Here is a 23,277-nt window from a genome sequence, read left to right as displayed (position 1 = left end):
CTCGTGATCCCCCCCCTCACTCTCACTCACTGTAGTACCAGCAGACCTTAAAGGATGCTTCCCCCCGCTTTGATATCCTCTCTGTGCAGCTTGTAGTTTAGAGTAGAGTTAGATGCAGCTTTAACAAGCAGTTTCAACTTTCTTTAAAATCCCTGCAAACTAATTCAACTAGGGCGACACATGGTTCTCTGGAAGAACTGTTGATTTCAGGTTATTTTATTTATCTTTCAAATTATTATGGATAAAGCTCCAGCAGTGCAGAAAAAAAGGAGAAAGGATTTCATTCCTTACTTTTTGGGCTTTGTGCTTTTTTTGTATGCATGTGTTCATCTTGTGTCGCTCACAGCAAAAACTGCTGAGGAGAACCACTCTGTCAGGGTGCGCCGGGCTGTTGGTAAGCACATGCAAATATTCTGATTTGTGTGGTAGATTAAGGTTTTGCCTATAGAAGTAGATTTTCTTTAATTCATTCCATAAGATTTTTTTTTAAAACGCAACATGTGAATTCATGTGAATTAATCATTTCTTTCTTTTTAAACTAATGGAGTTGGAATAACTTGGCTAAATCTTAAATTTAGAAAATATTATGTTTGTTCTAAGTTTTGTGACCAACTTCTGAAGTGTAACAGAATTCAATCATCCATTTGAGACTGAAATTGCGTATTCTGATGTAGCTTGTTGTTAATAGTTTAAACAACACAGACAGACTATGGCATCAGAGCCTGCTTTCACGGAGGCATTTTGAGAGAGCTCCCCAAATCCCTTTAAACACATTAAAGACAAGATTTGCATCGCACAAGTAAATGTGCATGTAAAAAAAACCCAACAACAACAACAACAACAACAAAAAACAATTAAGGAACATGGAGATTCATCATAGTAAGACAAAGTCGCAACAAACAACAATGCCATAAAATTCCCAGTAATAGTTAAAAAAAAAAAGGTCGACAAAAAAGTGGTGAAGGTGAATATTAGGAGCAGTGGTTCAATGAGTTTCTTAAAGAAACAGTAACCATATTTTGTCACATTGGCTTAAATTGCTGCACTTGAATCTTTGGTAAATGTGATACACATAGAGAAAACAGAGCAGAGCATTAAAATTCATTGAAACACATAAATTTGTAGTCCACTTTTAAGCCTAGCCCTGTTTGTTTTTGCTGTCTGAATTATCTGAAATAGATCTTAGTCTTTGGATTTACCTGACATTTGCTGTATATTGCAAATAAGCTACAAAGAATCAACATGCATCATTGCACAAAGGTATAAAAAGTAAGAGGAAGGGTGCAACCCTGCTCTGCTTTTTTATTGGTAAGGTGTCATTGAGTACTTTAAAATGGGTCTTGTAAAATAAATACATTTTGAAAACAAAAATGTGCACAAATCAAATTACATTATCTAAAAATTTTATTATATACTTATAGTTTTGGGATGATATGGGATGTTTTTTCACATCACGACAACAGCCTGGAAATTTATCCAGGCTTTGTACAATTTTGAGAAAATGGAAACATAATTACATTATTTGTTATTTGTCTTTTCCCCAGGTGGTGAAAATCTTCCTGCACCCATAAACACAATATCTTTTTATTCACATATTTCTTAATCGGATGACACAGCTAACAAACCAGTGTCCTGTATAAATCATGTAATAACCCTGTCATTGCTTATCACAGACTTTTCATATGACTTCAAATTCAGCAGAGTTCTGTCTAATAACACGGCTAGTTTGTAAACCTTTTGTGCAAAGAGCACATTTCGATTTTCCCATCAGAAACACGTGAAACATAACCAAACGTAGGGTTGTAAGAAGATTTAATCGTGGACTAAAGATTAGTTGGACATTTAATTTGGCACAGAGTAAATTCCGTCAAGAATTCAGACAATCTTACCAGATTCCCCAAACTGCTCGAGTTGTTTGACTGAGCAGATTTTCTCAGTGACGGCTCCACAGGAGTGTGTTTGCGTGTGTTTCCTGTCGTTTCAGAGAACGAAACAGAATGCATCGCACCACAAGCCTCCGAGTTTCCCGAAGGCTTCTTCACGGTGCAGGAGAGGAAAGATGGAGGCCTGGTCATATATTTCATGCTCATATTCTACATGCTTTTGGCTGTCTCCATAGTCTGCGACGATTACTTTCTGCCATCTCTAGAAGTAATAAGTGAACGTAAGGGCCACGGACATGTGACTGAAAATGTGTGTGCTGAAGACGTGCGAATGCCACATCGTGTGGTTGTGGACACATTTAGTCCTTAAGTTGTTAGGCAAGCAAGAGTTTATCGGCTTATATTTTTAATCAATAAACGATTTCCTGTTTAATCAATTATTTAAAGTATTAAAATACTCTTACTTTGGAGTGGTTGTATTACTCTAATCTCATGTGCAAATCAGACTCTGTTTGCTTTATTAAGTTAAAACAATTTAGTGTTCAAGCGGCCTATGACTCTCGTTGATAACTGCTGTGCCAGGACTAAAGTGCTCACCAGCGTGTTTTACGGAGGCTGGTTGTGTAAGCTGCTCGCTGTCCTTGGCATTGTTTTAGGAGTTCTGCTTAACCTCAGTTTATTGACGCTGAAGTTCCTGTTAAGCCCGTCCCTCTCCAGCCACCACCATGTTTCTCAAGCCTGATCATTTGCCCATTGTGCATTTCACACAAAAGCGACCACTTAAATTATCTATGTTGCATAAAGTTATTGTTAAGCACTCGTGATTATTAGCTCACATTACTTATTAACTCAGTTGCAGTGACTGGAAGATACCAGCTGTAAAAAATAAATGTGGCAATAAGATTGTTTTTCTGACATAATCGTTTGGTGTGGCAGCACAGGTTTCTGCTCTCCTTTGAAAAGGAGAAGCCAATTATTCAAACAGCAAGTTGTAAATTATTTATTGCAATGATTTGCAAGACAATTGCCTTGGAAAATCTGATCCCTGCAGAGATGCAAGCAGAGACAACAGCCGCAGCGATAAGTTAAGACCTCTAGACATTTAGCTTTGTAAGTTTACAACTTCTGCATTTGAAAGTTTATTAAAAAAAAAAAAAATGTATATATATATATTTTTTTTTTATATAAAAAAAAAATATATTTTTTTTTTTATAAAAAAAAAAAAATATATATATATATATGTATATATATATACATATATACATATATATATATATATATATATATATATATATATATATATATATATATATATATATATATATATATATATATATATATAATACTCTGAAGTATTTAAAATACTTCAGAGTATTTAAAATCTGCTACACAAAAATCATCAAGCTTAAAAGTGGTCTTATTTCTCAAATATATGTGACACGAAAGCAATCTCTGTGGCGCCCTGCTTAATTTCAGTGTTTTGTGCCGGCATTGCAGATAAATATTCAATATTCCTACTTAACTAAATGCATTATAGTAGAAATCTACACCTTAACTTTCTTGCTAGATATTTTTTTCAGACAAATAGCTTAATATTTTTTTTTTATTTCTCGGGTCTCTCTCAGGTCTGGGACTTTCTCAGGATGTGGCAGGAGCCACGTTCATGGCAGCAGGGAGTTCTGCACCTGAATTGGTCACAGCTTTTCTTGGTAATCATGCATAGGGACAACATTATTTGTATGCACACTAGACTCTATGTAGTTTGGATATATGTCCCCTGACCTGGTCTGGTGTGACCTGGTAACCTTGCATGCTCTTTGTCTTTTTCACTATTTTTTAGAAGTACTTCCTCATTGCTCCTGGATCCAACATCAAACTTTGTTGTGTGCTTCTTTTATTAGGGGTGTTTGTGACCAAGGGAGACATTGGAATCAGCACCATTGTGGGATCTGCCGTGTACAACCTACTCGGAATCTGTGCAGCCTGTGGACTTTTGGCCTCTATGGTACATTTTAACAACAAACCCAAAAGATCCCGGTAGAGATTACCCCCTTATCACCTCCTTGTGTATGAGTTTTTACTAGGTCAGAGATAGTCTGGCTATGTTGCTTTGTATAAAATATAAGCCATTTATTTTTGTTTCCCTTATCAGGCAGGACGACTCACCTGCTGGCCCCTGTTCAGAGACTGCCTGGCATACGGAATCAGTGTTGCCGCTGTTATTGGGATCATTTCCGATAACAAAGTCTTCTGGTGAGTTTTTGTTTTTGATTTATATGCAGTGACTCAGCACCTGACGGCTACATGATCTTCAGGTCTTGCACAACATACAATGGTTGGTTATAAAGGACAAATACAGATGTTTATTGCAAACCCGTGACCCAGAGAATGTGAAAATAGATCACAAAACAAATTAACAGTCTTCTTACTACCCTTCTTGTATTACTTTGATTGTTAGCCAGCTTACAGAATGTCAGTCCAAAAATAAAGCAATCAACATGACAATATAACTACAAACGTGTAGTAAAAGATCAAAAGTTATGTATCATTCTGTATATAATCTAGCAATAACTGCAGATAAAATATAAAACAATAACTTTTGGACACGAAACATGCATAGTTAGATGCTGCCATAGTTTTCTTGACTTTCGGCATAAGTTTGCCTCCGATCTGGGAAACGTTGTCACACCAAAGTTGTTTTGGTGAAATGTGCTATTATCTGTTTCTCTCTACTTTATGGATTCAAAAACTAAAAGAACATTTTCCTGTATGTAGATGATATTATATGTGTCACTGCAGACCCTCAGTAGTGCTGATGAATAGTTCATACCTGCACCCTTCACTTTGTTTTATATGTGCGGCAGCCATACTGGATGTGGAACAGGGGGCAAGAGTGGCAACCTCTCTCTTTACCAACCTGTCCAGATTGGTTTGGATAGCTTTTCATTTCATATTATTTGAAAAAGGGTTTTGTATTTATCAGATTCAAATTAGTTTGATGATTTGAAACACTTAGGAGTGCCAAAACAGTATGAACTTTAGAAACATATGAGAGGTAAAAATCGTGTTTTTTTTATGGCACTGCATGTCCTTTCTTTGAAATAAACCATGAGTTATTGGGCTCAAAGGTCCTGGAAACAATATAAAGTTGGACCTTGCTTTTCCTGTTGTGATTTGGAGTTGCACCGGTTCAATCTGGTTTATGCAAATCCCAGTGCTCAAAATTAAATTCTTACCTGAAAATATTCATAAACTAGCTTTTTAAATCAGTAGATTGTTTTCTTCTTTAGTGACATGTAGTTTACGGATGGCAGGACCAGGGTGCATTGGGCTCAAGTTGTGAATAACTACAGCAGCACAAGACAGATGAATGTTTGGGTTTTTCTGAGGAGAGCCTCCCACAGAGATCGATTCAAATGTCAATTCAATTCAATTTATATAGCACCAATTCTCAACATCATCCCAAGGAACGTGTAGCTAAATGAAAAGCCAATGCAGTCCAAACACATGCAGACACATTCAAGGCAAAGTAAAGTACATTCCAATTGAACCTACTCATTAATCAAGTTTATTTATTATTCAGTTTATCATTCAAACTGGTTTAAAAAGCGTTTTGTCGGGTGTGCTGTGGTGGCGCAGGGGTTAAGCACAGTCCACATATGGAGGCCTTAGTCCTCGACGTGGCTGTCGCAGGTATGATTCCCGGCCTGGCGACCTTTGTCACATGTCTTCCCCCTTCTCTCATGACCCTCTTTCCTGTCAACTAACTATCAAATAAAAACCTTTTTAAAAAAAGAACGTTTTGTCCAAGAAAACCCAGCAGATTGCATCGAGTCATTGACTTGCAGTATTCACTTTTCCTAGATGAGCATGTAGGGACAGTGGATAGTCACTGGCTTTCAGGCAGTCCCTCACACTGGCCATTCATATTGCGAAACGTGAGGGGAAAGTTTCCCTTAAAAAAGAAGAAACCCAACTAAAAGATGTGAGACTCTCCATGAAACGCATCATCAAGGGATTTTTCTTCAGCTGGTACTGAATGTTTGCGTCCATTCTGCTGACAGGTACGAGGCAGCCTGTCTACTGCTGGTCTACGGGGTCTACATCGTGGTTCTGTGCTTTGACCTCCGCATCAGCGAGTTTGTCCTGAGGAAGCTGAGCCCGTGCTGCACCTGTCTGGGTTCAGGTTCTGCTGAGAAGCGTGAGACGCAGCCCCTGATGGGCTGGAACGATGATACCAGCCTGCGAGTCCGTGGTCGCTCCAGAACAGACAGCGGCATCTTTCAAGACGACTCGGGGTACTCTCACCTGTCGCTCAGCCTACATGGTCTCAATGAGATTACTGAAGGTACAAAATACAAGGCCTTCTCAGCACGATGTCTTTGACTGCAGCTCTAATCCCGTGTCTCAGATCTTATTGTCAATCTTCATCCCAACAGAGCAAAGAAGTGTCTTTGCTGTACCGGAGAGTGACGTGAAAAGGATCTTGTGGGTTCTGTCTCTGCCTGTCATCATTCTGCTCTTCATCACCGTCCCCGACTGCAGGAGACGCTTCTGGAAACAATGGTTCATGATAACCTTCTTCATGTCAGCAGTCTGGATCTCTGCTTTCACATACGTGCTGGTCTGGATGGTCACAGTTGTAGGTAAGTTGCCCGTTTTAAGGTGACCTCAATACAATTTTGGAAGGTCCTCACTTAATTTCAGTGTTGTGTAAAGCATTTCTCAAAATGTAAAATTAGACTACCCAAATTCACAACCCGTTATTATTCTGTACTCCATAGTTGTGTGTTTTCAGTATAAGGAAGGCTTGAACCAGCAGGTTCTGTAGCAAACCATAGTGGATCACAAGTGTTTGAGACTTGTGAGAAAAACGTCTACTTTGCAGAGTCACATGTGGGTCTGCTGGTTAATTCCTGAGATGCCATTGTCCCAGAGAATGAGGGGTTACTACAGTGTAGCTCCAGTGGGGTGTGAGCCAAACCAGTCATAGAAGGATTACGACCCTGAGGAAAGAAAGTCATGTGAGTGCCGAACGTACACACAATACCCGGCAAGTGTTTCATGAACAGATTCAGTCTCTATGTACAATAGGGATGTGAACTACAAAGCTGAACCAAGACATTAGGACAGATGCCATTTGAGAGCCATAGGTCTCCTGAAGCATAATGAGATTAGTGTCCCATCAGGCAAGAACACACTTAAGACAAAAGAGCACGGACAATAATTATGTACGTTTTTTAAAACGAATGAACTGCAAAACTGATTTCTTCAGATTATAGGGACAGCAAACTATGAAGACTGATTACATGAATGAATGTTCTTTTAGATATCATGCCCTGGAAGAGATTCAATAAGATTTATGGTAACTCCTTCAAAGCCTGCTTTTGTTGGTGGTGATGTAATCTGATTTCTTTTCACAGGTGAAACCCTCGACATACCCGACACAGTGATGGGACTCACTTTACTCGCTGCTGGAACCAGTATACCAGACACAGTTGCCAGTGTGATGGTGGCTAGAGAAGGTAATACTGTCCAAGAAAAACCAATGGGAGCGGAACCAGAACAGCATCCAACCACATTTTCTATTTTTCAGGGAAAGCTGACATGGCCATGTCCAACATCGTGGGCTCCAATGTTTTTGACATGCTGTGCCTGGGCCTGCCTTGGTTTATCAAGACTGCCTTTGTGGACACCAACACCCCAGTAGAGGTCAACAGCACTGGCCTGATCTTCATTTCAGCCACGCTACTTCTCTCCATCGTCTTCCTTTTTGTAGCGGTGCACATCAACGGATGGAGGCTGGACTGGAAGTTGGGAATTGTCAGTCTTATTTGCTACATCCTCTTCGCTACTCTGTCCATTTTATACGAGATGGGGATTATTGGGAATAATCCCATACGGCTGTGCAGTAACTGAGGCCTGACCTCCTTAGGACTGAAGACATTTTCTGAGGCCAACAGCCCCCAGCACCCACCAAAAATGTTAAGCTGTTGAGATCAACAAATGTCAAGGAGCAAAGGCACCAGTTACAAAACTACCACACAAGCGGATGCATGATTGGTTACCTCTTTAGATCTTTACTATGCAAGATTTTAACAAAAGTTCAAATAAACATGTCCAAAAATAAACTGAACATCCTAATTAGTATCAGCTTCTTGTGTTGAGTCAGAAATGCAGCCTGATAAGGTTTTATCACCAGGGAGGACAAGCCATAAATAGTAAAAAATTTCCATTCATCCTGTTATAAACATCCTAAACTCTGACACACTCATTCATGTTTATGACTAAATGTAAAAATCATCAAGCGATGATTAAAACAATGGGAATTTATCCTCCCCCACTTCCTCAAATGTACAAAACTTTACATCTACTAGTGTCCTGATAAATGTCATTACTAATTTGAAACTAACACATAAAGGCGTTGAGAAATGACACTCAAAAGACGAAAATCTTAGGTCCAGCTTACAAGCTGAAGAAGTTTCCAAGCACACAGTTTAAAAATTAAAAAGTTTATTTATTCAAATAAACTGACAAATCATAACTCGGTTTATAAAACAAAGGTAAAACAGCTATGTCGTATACCAACAAAACAAATGAAATCAGGGAAACATGAAGTCATAGTGTTTTTAAAACAAAACAATGATTGGTACGGGTGTCTGAAAGTGTAAAGTGAGTTACGAGGGGGTTTCTACAAAATCTCTAAGCGTTGCGATCAATGCGGACGTCCACCTCCCGGCCGTTGATCTTGGTTCCGTTCATCATCCTGCAGGCCTTCTCTGCGGTCTCTGGAGAATCAAATTTCACCGTCCCGCAACCCTTTGACCTCCCATTTTCCATTTTGATTTCTGCAAACAGCACCTGACCTGCAGGAAACAAGAATCAGCAATGACCGAATGACACAACTAGCATCAATTAAAAATGGTTTATGTTAAGGCTGAATAGAAGACCAGTTAGTTCTTCGGTCAATCGCAATGAAATGTCAAAGCATCAAACAAAAAATTTAATTCATACCACAGTGACTGAACTTGTCTTTCAGCTTTTGCCACGTCAGGTCATAGGACAGCTGCAACACAGATTTGTCAATCAGCATATAGCAAAGAACAGAAAATAGAGATGCACCAATGCTTTCAAACAGAGATTAAGATTAGCTCATTTTCAATTGATCAGCTCGGGACAGGAAGGTCAAATACTGAAAAATCAGACTCCCTGATCAATACACCTCAAACATATAAGTGCTACGAACATTAATAAAGTGGTAAAAAATAAAAGAATCATTTAGCTAAAAGTTTCATTACTAATATTCACTAAATGAGACTTTAGCAGCCTTTGGCCACACTTACATTTCGCACAAATATCTGGCAGCCGCCTTTGGACCCCGAGCCCCTGTCCGACATGCCTCCACCCATGTGTCCGCCACCTCCGTAGCCTCCAAAGCCACGGTTCATGTCCATTCCCGACATGCCTACACGGTCGAAGCTGGGGGCCATTCTGTCCATGGACATGCTGCCCATTCCACCACCTGCTATACAGGAGCATGAATGCTTTACCAAGGAAATGGATTCCAGCAGTGCACCATCTTTATGATTTATATGACTGGGATTTTAACACTAAATATCATTGGGAAGTGACCAAAAAGCTTTTTATTCTATTTGAAATAACCAGACCCCACTGAAGCTAAAAGGATACTTTAGTTTGAAACATAATAAAACATGAATAAAAATGCAGAGGGATGGAAATTGTCAGACAAATTGGATTGTTTTGCAATTCGCAATGAAAACGTGGCCATGAAAGCCAGACATTATTTGGGAACCACACTAAAGCTAAAAAGACTAGAGTTTAACATGTCATGATGCTTAAATGACTTTCATAAATATATTTATTTCAAGTTATACATGACCCAACAGGTTGTTTCGGATTCTACTGTAAAGGATTGTGCTTTATATTAATATGAATTTAGATAGAGAGTTGTGAAACATTCAAAATAACTGGTTTGAGTTCTTACTGTACCTAAGCCACTTCCCATGTGTCCCATGCCTCCTCCAAAACTACCACCTAAAGGACAGAAGGTACATTGGTCCATATTTAATTCATTTAACAGCTAATTTACACAATAAGTTAGGTGTGATGAAAAATTCAAAGACGTCATGAGACAAATAAATTAATAAATGAATATGAAATCGACGGATGAATTTCACTCTTACCCATTCCTCCAAAGGAATCCGCAAATCCTCGGCTCATGGGCATGTCAAAGTCCCGATCCAGTCCGCCCATTCCTGATCGATACAGATCCCCACAGGTTAAAACCTTCCCTCAGCCTGAAGTGGCTTGTACATCAGTATGTGACTGAACTGACCCTAATCTGTGTGCATTTTGAGTGAAAATGCCCTCTTACCTCCCATTCTGCCAACTGGCGCCATGTCCCTGCCTCCAAAGCCCCCCATGCTGCCCATGCTCTCCATGCCGCCGTAGCCTCCGCTCCCACTCATTCCTGTTAAAAAGAGCATTAAGTGGGATCAGTTTAGTCGTTAACAGGGACAACTAAACTAAACCCTATAAACAAAATCTTACCTCCAAGCCTGCTCATTCCTCCGTAACCTGAATCCATACCTGTGGCAGAAGAACGTCTCAGTGAGGCTACATCAAAGTGATGCACAAAAACGTACGCATTTATAAAAACCTTCTTTAAGGTAGTTTGTAAATAGGAAGAGCAGCATTGTCACAGTATGAAGCAACTAAAACATGTGTTTGACTGACCTCCAGGTCCCATGGAGCCCATTCCTCCTCCACCACTAAGGCGGTTTGCATTTATGGGCTGCCCTCCCGGCCCCAGACCCATGCCGATGCCACCCAGGCCCCCTGAAACAGCAAAAAAAGAAAAAGAAAAAAAAATCCCATGAAAAAAGGTTGAAATTTAAAATCATCCACCCCTTTCATGATGTTTTGCACTTCAAAGATCACAATGATAATGTCCTGCAATGGTGCTTTCCGTTTACCAACCTCTAATATTTTCAACATCTACATTAGAATTTTGTGAAGTAAAAATAGACCAAAAGACTCACTCACGTGGCAACTGTGGTGCTTTTTCTACTGGAAGGAAATCATCAGGGGGAAGAGACTTTTCATCCTACAAGTTCATATATAAAATGTTAAATTGTTTATGATCTCTGCCAGGGTTTAGAGGCAATAATTTCAAATAAGATTTAAATTCAACATACAATTTTAACGTGCATCTGCCTTTCAAAGAGCATCTGGCCGTTGAACATGGCTGAGACAATAGTTAAGGACAAAAGTAAAATGAGATATTTGAAGGCTGTGTTTCTTTTTTTTTAATAATATTTAGGTTTTAAAGGATACATATGGCCTGCACAGCTTCCAGAGGCTGATCAAAAGTAACCGTTCCCATTCCACGACTCTTCCCGTCTTTGTCCTCCTTTACGTCAGCTCGCTTCACCACACCTGCCATGCTGAACACCTCCTTTAACTTCTTCCAGCCCACTTTGAAGTCCAGCTGCAGAACACAAGCACAAATGTACCTTAAACTAAACCTTTGTTTTACTTGGAAGGGAGCAAAGGCCCGTGGTTCTGATCTTACGTTAGCCACAAACACGGTGTTCCCCAGTCTGCCGGCCTGCAGAGCGTGGATGACCTCTGGCGGGATGTTGGGGTTGTTGGCAATCGAAGGAGGAATGTTCATCCCACCAGGCACCATGTCCTGCCCACGACCCCCATGCTGACCTCCTCCCATGCGCTGCAGAGCACGCCGGGCGTGTTCACCATCGTAGTCCTTAAATACAAGACATGTTTCAAGACAAAAACAAACAAATGAAAGCATAATCTACAACTAAAGGCTTCAAGTTTAAACTTAATGTCACTTGGCAAAAACTAAAGAAATCAATTATAATTATAAATATGTTTCGTTATGTAAACTAAGAGTGACAAAATAAAGCCAAAAAAAAATCATTCAAAATTTTACATGCAGCCTTTTATTACACTGGATGTAACTTGATAACCTCGCTGTTGAAGGATGGAGATTGTCACTCAGGGAAAAGAAATATGGAAACTCCAGCAATTTTCTATGAGGACATCGACAAAGTGGTCTGAAGAGCAATCCATCATGTGGAGATCAGTTTATACAACATCAACATGATCCATATTTTGCTGCAGATTCAACTGCAGCTACAAAAAGGCTAAACTGATGGAATCAGACTCTGTTTTTATAAACACAAACAAAAGTTTTAGCCATGGCAACTCTGGTAGTTTTTTTATATTTGTGTTTGAAACCTGGTCCTTAAAAGAAAAAAAAAAAAGAGGAAAGACTTTAATAAGCTTCTGACATTAATAGAATCTTACAATTATACATAAAATATGAACTTATGCAGCTATCATTTCTAGATTTAAATATTCTACATGATTAAACATTTACAATCTTTAAATTTCTCTATATTTTGTTCTTGTGCACCACTATAGCTTTATGTATCGTTACACCCATATTGCAAACTTAACTTCAAACTTGAAATCTGTTATGGCCGGAGACAATTAAATCCGCTCACAATTATTTCCCCTTAAATTCAGACGCTACTAAAAGTAAACCATGAAAACATTTGGCTAAAACCCATCACAAATAAAATGTTTAGACAGAAAATAATTAACGCTCACCTCTTTGATGTTGAGCGGTCTTCCACTCAAGTCATGCTTATTCATAGCTGACACGGCTTTTTTAACATATTCTTCATCTTTGAACTCTACCACACTGTTATAAGCAGACAACAGGAAACATTTGTTTTTTTTTTTAAAGGGAAAATAAAAAATTAAAGGTAAGTTTGAAAATATAAAGCAGATTCTTACCCACAACCCTGATCAGAAAGCAGCAGGAGAATCCAGGTGGCACCCAAGGAGTAAACAAAATACATTTAATATCATGTTTAAAGTCAAATGGAACAAAATATATGTAGTGTACGCATCAACATGGTTTCGACAACATTCAGAGATGTACTGTCAAACTATGTAGATTGGTTTGAGCTGGAGGTTTTTGGTTGTGTTTGTTGAAAACATTAAAAGCATCATTTTATAAATACTGAGCTCATCTGTGATAATATGCAGTAGAGTTTTAATAGTAAACAAGACATTTTGGTTCAAATTCATTTAAAAAGGCATTCATATGCACAGCATATTACTATCAACTAAGGAAACTTACATTAGTATACAATTACTTTCGGAAATGCAGGTGAGCAAATTAATATAAAAACACTGAGAAAGAAAGAAAGAAAATGTTCAAAACAGTTTCGCTCCACTGAAGAGAAAACTGTGCCATATTGTGAAAAATAAAGATTCTTTGACATGAGGCTCAACCAATCAGGTAAAAATCCCACAACCCACATTCCAGTTTGGAAAAATGGCCAAAAACAATCAAACTTTTAAACCAATTGAAATGACAACAACAAATGCAAAAATTTACTCGGCAGAGTTCTTTGCGCTACGTTTTCCAAGCGTCTACAGGACATCTCCCATTTAAGTGAAAAATCTATCTTTATCCGTCTATTAGGCTCTAAAGACAACATACAGTATCTCCAGTTCAGTAGAGCCAAAGGATCAGAACCTAAAAGAGCACATGATTAATGAGAGCCTGCTGAGGGCATTTAAAACCTCGTGCAGCAAGTTGGCCACATCACTTACCCTTGACTTTCCTTCAGCATCCTTAAAGAGCTCCACGTATGTAACCTCACCAACTACATGAGACATACAAAGGAAAAAATACCAAAAGAACAAAAGTAATTTAAGTCACCAAGTCTTCAAGTCGCCGCTGGCCTTGGCAATGCCGCTACGGATGGAGATGTCCCATTAATGATCAACAGTCAGCCCAGACCAACATCCCACCAGACAACACCATGCCTTTCTGGGCAGTGACTGAGACACCCAAAGGCCAAGGCCAGAGAGAAACACAGCTACAATCAACCTGGGAAATTCAAAACACTTCAACATGATCAGTTTAGCAACAGATTCCATTCATGGCAGTGAGAGTGTTTAATGCTGTCATTTAAGCTCAAAAATGGCTTCTTGACTCCCCCCTAGGTTAAAAGTGAAAACATTACAATATTTTTGATTCACAATCAAGATTTGCCTTGCAGCACATACAAAAAAAAAACGTAGATAAACATTCAACAATCAATTCTAAGACTGGTTTGGAGATTCACTTTGGAGCTGACAATCCCCCAAAAAAAACAAAACAAAAAAAAAACACACGTGACAATGTAACCAAGTTCATCTCCTTTTTATCACATATCAGCCCAAACTGAATTTTACTAGAACACCAATAACCTAAAAATCACACTATTATATTTCTTCTTTTTTTTTTTTTGCTATAAGAACTACCAGAGAAACTACAAACTAAACGACTAGAAGGAGGACGGCCCATCTGGTAATCAGAAGGTCAAGAACTTCTAGTCAGATCAGATGACAGAAGGGAAGACACCATCCCCATCCCTTGGGGACATTACCTTTATCACGCATGAGATCTTTGATTGCCTGCCACTTCATGTCATAAGGTATATTGCTGATGAACACGCGATTCCTATGAGCACTCTTCTTCTCCCCTCCGTGTTTCTCCTTGTAGGGATGATAGCGATTTCCTCTTTTGCTGGTGGACGATTTCTCTTTCCCATCATGCTTTTCCTTGCTTTGCTTGCTTTCTTCGCTGTCCCTAAGAAGCGACAAGAGCCAAACATTAAACAATAACCCATTGACAGACAACATACCGTAGTCATGCAATCACATCATGCAATAATACGAGTATAAGTAATTCCATTTTTTTTATTATCTTTCACTTTAATGTCAGTCCGTTTTAATAGCACTTTTGCTTAATACAGTATAGGTGAGACAATTACAACATACGTGATATATTTTTTATCACTGCTGTGCTGCCAATTCCAAACCAATGAATTTAGTCATCATTATAATGTCATATTAAGTCCCAATTCATATTAACAGTCAACTTTCCCACAGAGGTAGAAACATATTTGTTTTTTGGTTTTTAATTACATATGCTGATATTATGTAAGCAATTCTACATGACCAAATATAGTACAATAGGAATTAGATTACGTCTAAATGTGTGAAAAATGTATATCTTAACGTTAATAATATAGAACAAATGTATTAATGTTTGAAAAAGACTTATTGAACTTTAATATATCTGGCAAGATATATGTTTTCGGAGCGATTTGATGTATGCTATGGGTTTTTGACAATCTAATATGTTAGCTCATCATCACTGGGAAGCTAATCTTCGCTACCTGAAGGCCACAGAAAACACACCTCCGAGTTAATGCAGCTCTGCAGCTGCGTGCTTTCTACCAACACATTTTTATCTATGGGCCTGATATAAGTTTATTATACAACTAAACAAGATTTGTTTCGAAGCACGGAATTTTAAGTGTTCGCTAACCCTTGTTAGCTCAAGCGAACTAATAATTAGCATAGCTTGCCCATTGCTATGCGTTTTAAATTAACACCACGTTCTTAAAATCTGTAAGGCAACTCTTCTGACTTAAGATGGTGTGTAAATATAATATCCACCATACAGTCGAAAGTATAGATTTTTGGTTTTTTTTTTTTTTACAGCAGAAGTTGGTTACTTTTAGGCTAACAATAGTTAGCACCCAAAGCCTCCATTTTAGCTCATATGGTTAGCAGCTCCTGAAGGGAGGAGCACAGCACCATTGTTACTCACGTTTTCACGCCGTTGGGTGTTTCCTGGGATGTCTCATCCGTCTCGGAGAGGACCGATGCGGTAGTTTCTTCTTGCTTTGGCTCCTCATCAGTAGTTGCAACGTCTGCCATGCTGAGATTTTCCTAAAGCAATCTCACACACTTCACAAGATGCTCCTACGCAGTTGAAATGTGCAGGCTTTGTTCCTCTCCTTCGTGGTGCGTGTAACTGGAGGTTTGCAAACCAACTGAAAGGCGCATTACTGCCACCTGCAGGAAGGAAGTCAAATTCATTTACAAAAGTATTCCGAGGGAAATGTGATCAACGTAGCAACGTTAGTAAGGATTAAAAACTATTACAAATCAAACATACGGCATCTGTGTCGTTCCATTTAGACATTAGAGCAGAGGTAAGCTTCTTGAACATGTTTAATCTAAAAGACAGTGGGTATAAAACAACATAAAAAAAGTGCAAACAAGATCCTCCAGAGTCATCCAGAAGGCATCCCGATCAGATGTTCAAACCACCTCCATGTATCGATGTAAAGGCTGAGCCCTGATACCATACATTACATACTGGAAAAATGTCTCTATTAAGGCAACAGAGCCCCAAACTGTCTTTTCATTTCCTGCGCCACCCTTCCATCAATAATTTAAGATACTATAACTTTTACTCCAAAGGGAAACACTGGCTCCTATTCCACACTTTCCAACTCGGAACCACGGCAGCATCAGACTTGGAGGGCATTACTCTCATTCCAGCCCTTTCACTCTCAACTGCGGAGTGCCTCGGTGTATGCTAAAGGTTGTGATTTGAAGACGCCTGCAAAGGCCCATATCATTTTCAAACAAACAGTAAAGATGAGAACCTGAGATCTCTGAGCCACACACCCCCTCTCTACGACTTCACCTTGCGATCCTGATCATGAACACCACAAACAGCAAGAGAACAAAGGGTAGCTCAGGTGGAGGAAAGCAAACGCGGCTCTTGCTTCGGCTGAATAGGGACTAGATAGATCATGAATGCATCCTCTTCACCCTGGACTCCCACTGCAAAAAATCCTCTGGGAAAAAATCCACTTCTTCTGAAGGCTGTAGCCGTCATATGTTATGAGTGCTGGTTCGTCCTTATCTAAATTGGTAGTTCAGACATTTCAGACAAGAGTAACCTGGATTTTGCAACAATTCAAGAATGGGCAGTGGACTGCTCTCCGAACGTTCTCAGAAGCTCTCCTCTCAGGCTTATCTTCAGGAGGCCCGGAGCCACTGGAGTTTCTCCTCCTATACACAAAAACCTCTATACAGATATCCGTCTGATTATGCAGTTATGTTAAACACAGTAAAACTCCTGCTATTAGTTCATTGACTTTTCAGTAAACACAAAATCTTTTGAAATGTGGGGTGGGATTTGCCTGAACAAATTGTTATTTTAAATTGAAGCGAGTTTCTGCTTTGCTGCAGAAAGGGAGTGGAGAGGAGATATTTTCTGCACTGGAATAAACCTAAATGCAGCTACACCTAGTGCCGGGAAAGGTGACCCCTCCTTAACTGCTTGTATAATAGGTTGTAAATTATATTTCATTTTTATATAAGATTTATAATACAGCAGCATTTTAATTTCCCTCTTGGGGAATATTAAAATATTTTAATGTACCATTCTATTTGTTTTTAATTTCAGAAAGTAATTCATACTTCTGGCATTGCCTTAAGCCTGTACAATTTAAGCCTACAATTTTCTAGGCAGCACAGTCACAGTGTCAGATTAAATGCTCTCGTTTATTGATTGTAATACACTGCCAAGTCAATTCATCATTCCAGAAACTATTGACTGATGCACTTTTTCTTCACTGGAGGAATAATTTCAGGTCTTCTATACACACAGCTTTAATATCTACAGAGGCCTGTGAAACAAGTCAGAGAAAGCTCCACTGCCAAAGAAATACAGTTATGGCTGACTTTTCAATTAACAAACAATTGTTCTGAACAAGAAATGTGACAATTTGATAGAAGGAGCAAAAACACATCGATTTAGTGAAATTCATAAGCAGAATGATGATTATTAGTTTAGCATTAGCAAATAAAAAAGACATAAATCCAAACTTGATCAAAAGAGAAGCTTCCTTCTCAAACCCAGAAGCAAGCGTCGTACAGGACAGTAAGAAAGTTAATTTTTAACATGTAAGGTACATGCATGACTTTGTGAATGAAATTATAAGGTCAATAAACTGATAACATGTTTCATGAATCACAAGATGTTCTCTCAGTAGGTATTCTGCAGTTGAATGCTGCACACTGAAATAATGTCGGCTTGCTTGACAGATAAACCTGATTTGCGACCCTGGAGTGAAACTCGGTCTGACTGAAACCGAAAATATTGTCACATTTGCAGATAATTAGGTTTTAATACTTGGAGAGAAACCATAGGGGTGGATGTAGATCAGACTTCTCACTGTGATTTGTTAATAAAATACCACTCTCAGTTGTGGCCCTTAAAACTAAGTCTGCATAATATTTATTTCATTACAGTTATACATCAAAATGTCTTGAAGCTTCTTCTTTCTCTTAGAGCTATGTATATTTGATGAAGCTTGGCCAAAGTTAGTTTAATAATGGCTTTAATTGTGTGTGGGGGAGGGAGGGGCTGATGCATTTAAAATATCTGTAATTTTATAAGCATTTGTCTTTGTACTTACTTTCATTATTATGCACGGGTGCAGCATAATGTCCTGTAGCTTTAAATGGAACACTTTATTGGACAAATGTTTTAGAGTTTCTAGTGTCAGCTTTGCTCCTGACCTGTTGTCTGGGTAAAGATAAAAAGTCTAACAATCTTTCTCCATATGTCCTCTGGATGCTTAACGCAACAAGTTTGTGGCCCTGCAGTTCCTCTTTCAGTGCCAAAAGATTACAATCTCTGCACCGAGACACGGAAAAGAAGGCGTTCTCCTTTTGTCGACTAGCAGACAGGAATGGACCAAGGTTGAACTGGGTACTGAGGAGAATCTGATTTGGGAGCATACCTTTGGATAGGATATTTGTCCGTCAGTCACTGCAGCTCAGTCTTTATTTATTTTTACATGGTAAATAGCCTGCATTTGTAAAGTGCTTTATTTAGTCCAAGGAATCCAAAGCGGTTTGCACAAATATCAGTCATTCACCCATTCGTACACACATTCACCTATCAATGGCAGTAAGCTACATTGTAGACACAGCTACCCTGGTGCAGACTGATAAAACAGAGACTGCCATACCATTGCTGCCTCCGGGACCTCTGACCATCAGGATTTATAAGTGTCTTGCCCAAGGAAACATCCATGGAGACGGATGGAGCGAGGGTTCGAACCAGCAACTCGCCATATACAGGACACACCCCCGCTCCCTGAACTGCCCTCACTCCATTTAACAAGGAGTTCCCTTGTTATTTGACGATGTAAATCAGATTGTATTATTTACCATCTAAACAAACATATGGAGTGTTTAGGAAGGTGAAAACTTTAAATAAATTGTTTACAATTGTAAACAATACATTAGAATTATGATGAGGCTCATTGGTCAGATCAAAAGCACCTGTTTAAAATGACAGGTATTAAACATATATTTCATTAAGCTCACATTTCTGTCTTTAACTGAAGTAAAGGCTTGAACATCGTGTAAATGTCGTTGTCTAATTAATCTATATGAGTTTGACTTACTGAAAAAATTAACTTTTCAATAATTTACTAACTGGTTAAATTTGATCAGATCAGTTTATTTCTCAGACACACACATTTGCAGCGTGCAGCGTTTCAATCCGAACTCAAAGTTGCAAAGGAAGAACTGAGTTTAATTGGTTGTCCTTTCAAGGATCTATGCAACACTGAGCACAAAATGTGAATTACTCGTCGAGGTTTATTTATAAACCGTATCGGTGTGATTGAATGTCACCCTTTTTGGACATGAACACTAAAAATGCTTAGCTGCAAAAAAACCTATAAGTACCAACACAATGATCAATTACGTCTACATGCATTGTGTGTTTAAACACAGAGCATGTGTCAGGTGTTGGGTGAATTTGTTTCTTTGGCATTTGCCTCTATTTCATAGCCATTTGGTATCTTCCTGCTTCTCTTCTTTTTCTGTAAGCAAATTATTTCATGCTCATGTACCTAAAGTTTAGATACATGAGCATGAAATGATTTGTCAATGGGGCCAACCTTTCATTCACACTTGGCTGGAACACAAGTTGGCGACAAATGTGGGGCACAAAACAACAAAAACTACAAATATAGGAAGAGGTGGAAAGGTGAAATGACCAGCAACCCTTTAAACAATGAAAAGCTAAACAAAAGCTCTTGTGAGCTCTTATTTGCCCCCTGTCCGTCTGAGGGACAATAGCATTGGCTCAGCTTGCTTGGCCACTGGCCGACTCTTCAGATGTTATCGAGAAAACAAATAGAAATCTGACCCAATTATAATCTGCTTGCTTATGGCAATAACAATAACAGACCATTTCAAACCAGTCTCTAATGTTCACTCACTGTAAAAAAAAAGAATTAACAGTCTAATCAAAATATTTATGACCATTCATTACCGCAAGCCATAAACTGCAAGTGTCATGACATCTCATGACTGCCCAGTAAATTGCAGTGTAAAACAGCCTTATTTTGTTACAAGAAAAGTCTGTGAGTTGAATGTGAAATCTGAATGCAGCTCGTTTGTTCGTATTCCAAAGCTGCAAGCTGAAAACTGCTGTTGAATCACAAAAAAAAAAAAAAAAAAATATATATATATATATATATATATATATATATATATATATATATATATGTGTGTGTGTGTGTGTGTGTGTGTGTGTGTGTGTGAGATAATTACTGAGAAGATGCATAAACTTGAAAGGGAATATTATCTCTGGGAATCGTCCAGCTGTGCACATCTGAAAAATTAATGATGGCATGAATTATTGTACATCACATCCAGTTTTATGAGCACCTCCCTCATGACATTTGTTATCTGTAGAATGGTATCATTCAATGCGAAACCCCTGATAGCAAACAAATTGCTGGGTTTTTCTCTCTGCTGCAATATCTTACTGTGGACAAACAGCTGACCTGCTGTTTGGTTTCCTCTGTGATGCTGCTTTTCATCCCCTCCTGAAAATGCTCCTTTTTTTTTTTTTTTAGCTTTTTTAGCTTACCTGCATCTGTAAGTCTTTTGAGCTGGGGTGTGGGGGGGGGGGGCTAATTCAATTTGTCCCCAGACAACTGCACCAATTACAGACACACTGTAAAACCAGGCTGTGCTGTACCAAAAATACCTTTGCAGCAGGTTTTCGTGGGCAGCAGCAGCAGCCAGGGATGCTTTCATTAAAGCGTAATGCTCCTGTCCTACAATAAACACAAAGATGCAGGTTGTTGCAGGTTGCTTGTTGTTTGCTGCTGCATTCGTCCTGGAGGGGTGTGGGGTGTGTGTGTGTGTGTGTGTGTGTGTGTGTGGGGGTGTGTGTGTGTGGGGGTGTGTGTGTGTGTGTGTGGGGGTGTGTGTGTGTGATCTGTTGTGAATGAGTGAGGCAGCAGAGCAGCTGAGTGAGACTAACAAGTGGTTGCCATGCAGCAGGAGCAAGCGTGCGTGCTTCTAGAGGGAGAGATAGAGAAACAGAATGATAATGAGCAGGAGGCAGCAGCAAGCGCTAGGACAGGAGCCGCATCTCTCAGGAGAAACACGTAGAACGGATTGATCCAGCCCCACGCCTCTGCTCCTCTGTCTTCTCCTTTTTTTCCCCCCCTTTACCCTCACCTGTTTTTTTTTTTTTTTTTGCTCAGATGTGAGCTGCTAGCCTAGCGCATCCAGCATGCCAGCAATGGGTGGATTAACGGATACACGTCTGAGAGCTCCAAGGAGGAGGAGGAAGAGTTGCTTGCAGGAATCGGCAGCAACAGGTCTGTAAGGATGGCATGGAAATGATGGTGAGGCACCTGCATTTTCTTCCTCAGACATCCTAACTAGAAAATCTGTCAATGCAGTGCTTCTCTTTCACCCTTTCCCCACTCCCTCCCTCAGCATACTTGTGCAGCGTCCTCCTCCTCCTGCCCCTCATTCCACTTCCTTTCCCCCCCCTCTCATCTCTTCGTGTGTATTTCCTAGCCAATCCACCCCACCTCCCATTATAACTTCACCCACCTGCTGCTTGCCATAGGAGCAAATTTGACTGATGCAGGCAGACAATCCGCTCGTGTGACTGAGCCAGTTTTGTGATTATGTGTGGTCAATTACAGTCACTCTCTTCTCGCTGCCTAACAGAATTATGCTGTCTGGCAGGCATCTTGCTCACACGCAACAGGTAGAGATGTGATCCTCCTAAGCCAAACACATGCAGGGCTGCGTCTTCATGAGAGGTGACGCTTTTTTTGTTGTTGTTTTGTTTTGTTTTAATTCGCACATCGGCTCTGTTTGTGTTTTAACGGCTGGCTGTGCACTGCGACACACTGTCATTCTAACCTGACCTGAAGGAATGCATATAGCCACACAACCTTGGCTCATTGTCCTGCACCCAGTTCGCAGGAAGTCTTTTATCGCAGCACCTCTGTGCTCATGCTTGCTGTTTGCAGCTTTCTGCAGAGAAATTCCCAAAGGGGCAGAGCTGGACAGATCTCCGGACATCTGCTTGATGTCTAAATCAGAAGGAGCTATTTAAAGATACCTGTAGTCCTTCATGTTTTATTCAGACCTGCATTTAAATAAGAAAGTTCTGCATGCATCTCACCACGTCAGCACTCTTATTCCTCCTCATGTTGTCAGTGCTAATTGTGAGTTATGAGGTGCATTACAGAGATCTCCCCCAGACGAGAGGCAAAACGGGACTAATCCGAATAAATCCTTTAACCCCTGTCCAGGTGACATGCAGGCTTCTAAACGCCTGACCCCATCTGTGAAGAGATGAGGCACCTAGACGTGGGCTTACCATGAGCAGCGTCCACTTCAACCACTCCCTTGCTGCCATGAGTGGAAACGACATAATGGCGCACTCTCTGACTCTGGAGCAGAAGACGGCGTTTGCTTTCGTGGGGATGCTGCTGGTGTTCTTGGGACTGCTGATAATACGCTGCTTCAGGATCCTGCTGGACCCCTACAGCAGCATGCCCTCCTCCAACTGGGCCGATGGCATCGAAGGGCTGGAGAAAGGGACGTTCGAGTACGCCCTCACCTAACGGTGGGACAAAACTACACGAAAATTACGAGAAAAAACGCCCAAGCCTGCACAACCACCGCACCTGATACCCCCATTAAAACACCTCCAAGTGAAACCACTTGGGGTTGTGGTTCATCACTTGCTTGAGCAGCTCCTCAGCTCAAGCTGCAAAGCTGTGTGTTGTGTGATGTGCGTGAATTGCTAGGTGAGAGAGCCTTTACTGTATGTGAGTGTATGCGAACTGTGTGTGTGTGTGTGTGTGTGTGTGTGTGTGCGTGGGTGTGCGTGTGTGTCTGACTGGATGTGAGGCAGATGCTGTGTCACATTGGGTGACCTTCTGCCAGAGGGCGTGTATTTTAGCTCATCAATTGACAAAGAACTTGGCTGTAGCTCCCTTTAACCCACACCAACAAGCTGAATGTCACGACGAGGTGGATTTCTGTGGAACGGGGTGGGAGACTGAAGACTCAGGGACAAGATGCCTCACACGAACTTAGAACAGAGGACAGCGCGGTTGCACTT

General features: G+C 40.0%; 3 protein-coding genes across 4 annotated transcripts; 2 read left to right on the top strand and 1 right to left on the bottom strand.

Moving 5' to 3' along the window:
- Nucleotides 1–216: 216 nt before the first annotated feature.
- slc24a5 (solute carrier family 24 member 5) lies at nt 217–8,014 on the top strand. Its single transcript, XM_014996448.2, has 9 exons — nt 217–394; nt 1,985–2,164; nt 3,509–3,592; nt 3,785–3,888; nt 4,036–4,136; nt 5,948–6,231; nt 6,323–6,529; nt 7,307–7,408; nt 7,480–8,014. The coding sequence occupies exons 1-9, from the start codon at nt 238–240 to the stop codon at nt 7,800–7,802; spliced, it is 1,542 nt and encodes a 513-aa protein (XP_014851934.2). The 5' UTR covers nt 217–237; the 3' UTR covers nt 7,803–8,014.
- Nucleotides 8,015–8,379: 365 nt separating this feature from the next.
- Nucleotides 8,380–15,860, bottom strand: myef2 (myelin expression factor 2). 2 transcript variants are annotated; one of them, XM_014996447.2, is made up of 17 exons: nt 15,613–15,860; nt 14,381–14,583; nt 13,560–13,612; nt 12,732–12,739; nt 12,543–12,636; nt 11,479–11,670; nt 11,241–11,394; nt 11,102–11,151; nt 10,950–11,010; nt 10,641–10,742; nt 10,455–10,493; nt 10,279–10,374; nt 10,088–10,159; nt 9,894–9,938; nt 9,227–9,405; nt 8,898–8,949; nt 8,380–8,749 (listed from the first exon to the last, which is right to left on the bottom strand). In XM_014996447.2, the coding sequence occupies exons 1-17, from the start codon at nt 15,720–15,722 to the stop codon at nt 8,586–8,588; spliced, it is 1,674 nt and encodes a 557-aa protein (XP_014851933.2). In that variant the 5' UTR covers nt 15,723–15,860; the 3' UTR covers nt 8,380–8,585. The 2 variants fall into 2 exon arrangements, with proteins under 2 accessions (XP_014851933.2, XP_087860314.1); XM_088004188.1 differs by lacking the exons at nt 13,560–13,612; nt 14,381–14,583; nt 15,613–15,860 and having other exon boundaries at nt 9,227–9,408; nt 12,732–13,465.
- Nucleotides 15,861–22,504: 6,644 nt separating this feature from the next.
- Nucleotides 22,505–22,842, top strand: ctxn2 (cortexin 2). The gene has a single exon (XM_088004655.1). It carries the CDS (start codon nt 22,529–22,531, stop codon nt 22,772–22,774), a length of 246 nt encoding a protein of 81 aa, XP_087860781.1. The 5' UTR covers nt 22,505–22,528; the 3' UTR covers nt 22,775–22,842.
- The last annotated feature ends 435 nt before the right edge of the window (nt 22,843–23,277 follow it).

Source organism: Poecilia mexicana, unplaced genomic scaffold, assembly GCF_051168715.1.
Source record: "Poecilia mexicana isolate PSO_F unplaced genomic scaffold, ASM5116871v1 scaffold_3, whole genome shotgun sequence".
NCBI lineage: Eukaryota > Metazoa > Chordata > Actinopteri > Cyprinodontiformes > Poeciliidae > Poecilia > Poecilia mexicana.
This window is presented reverse-complemented; position numbering and strand designations above follow the sequence as displayed.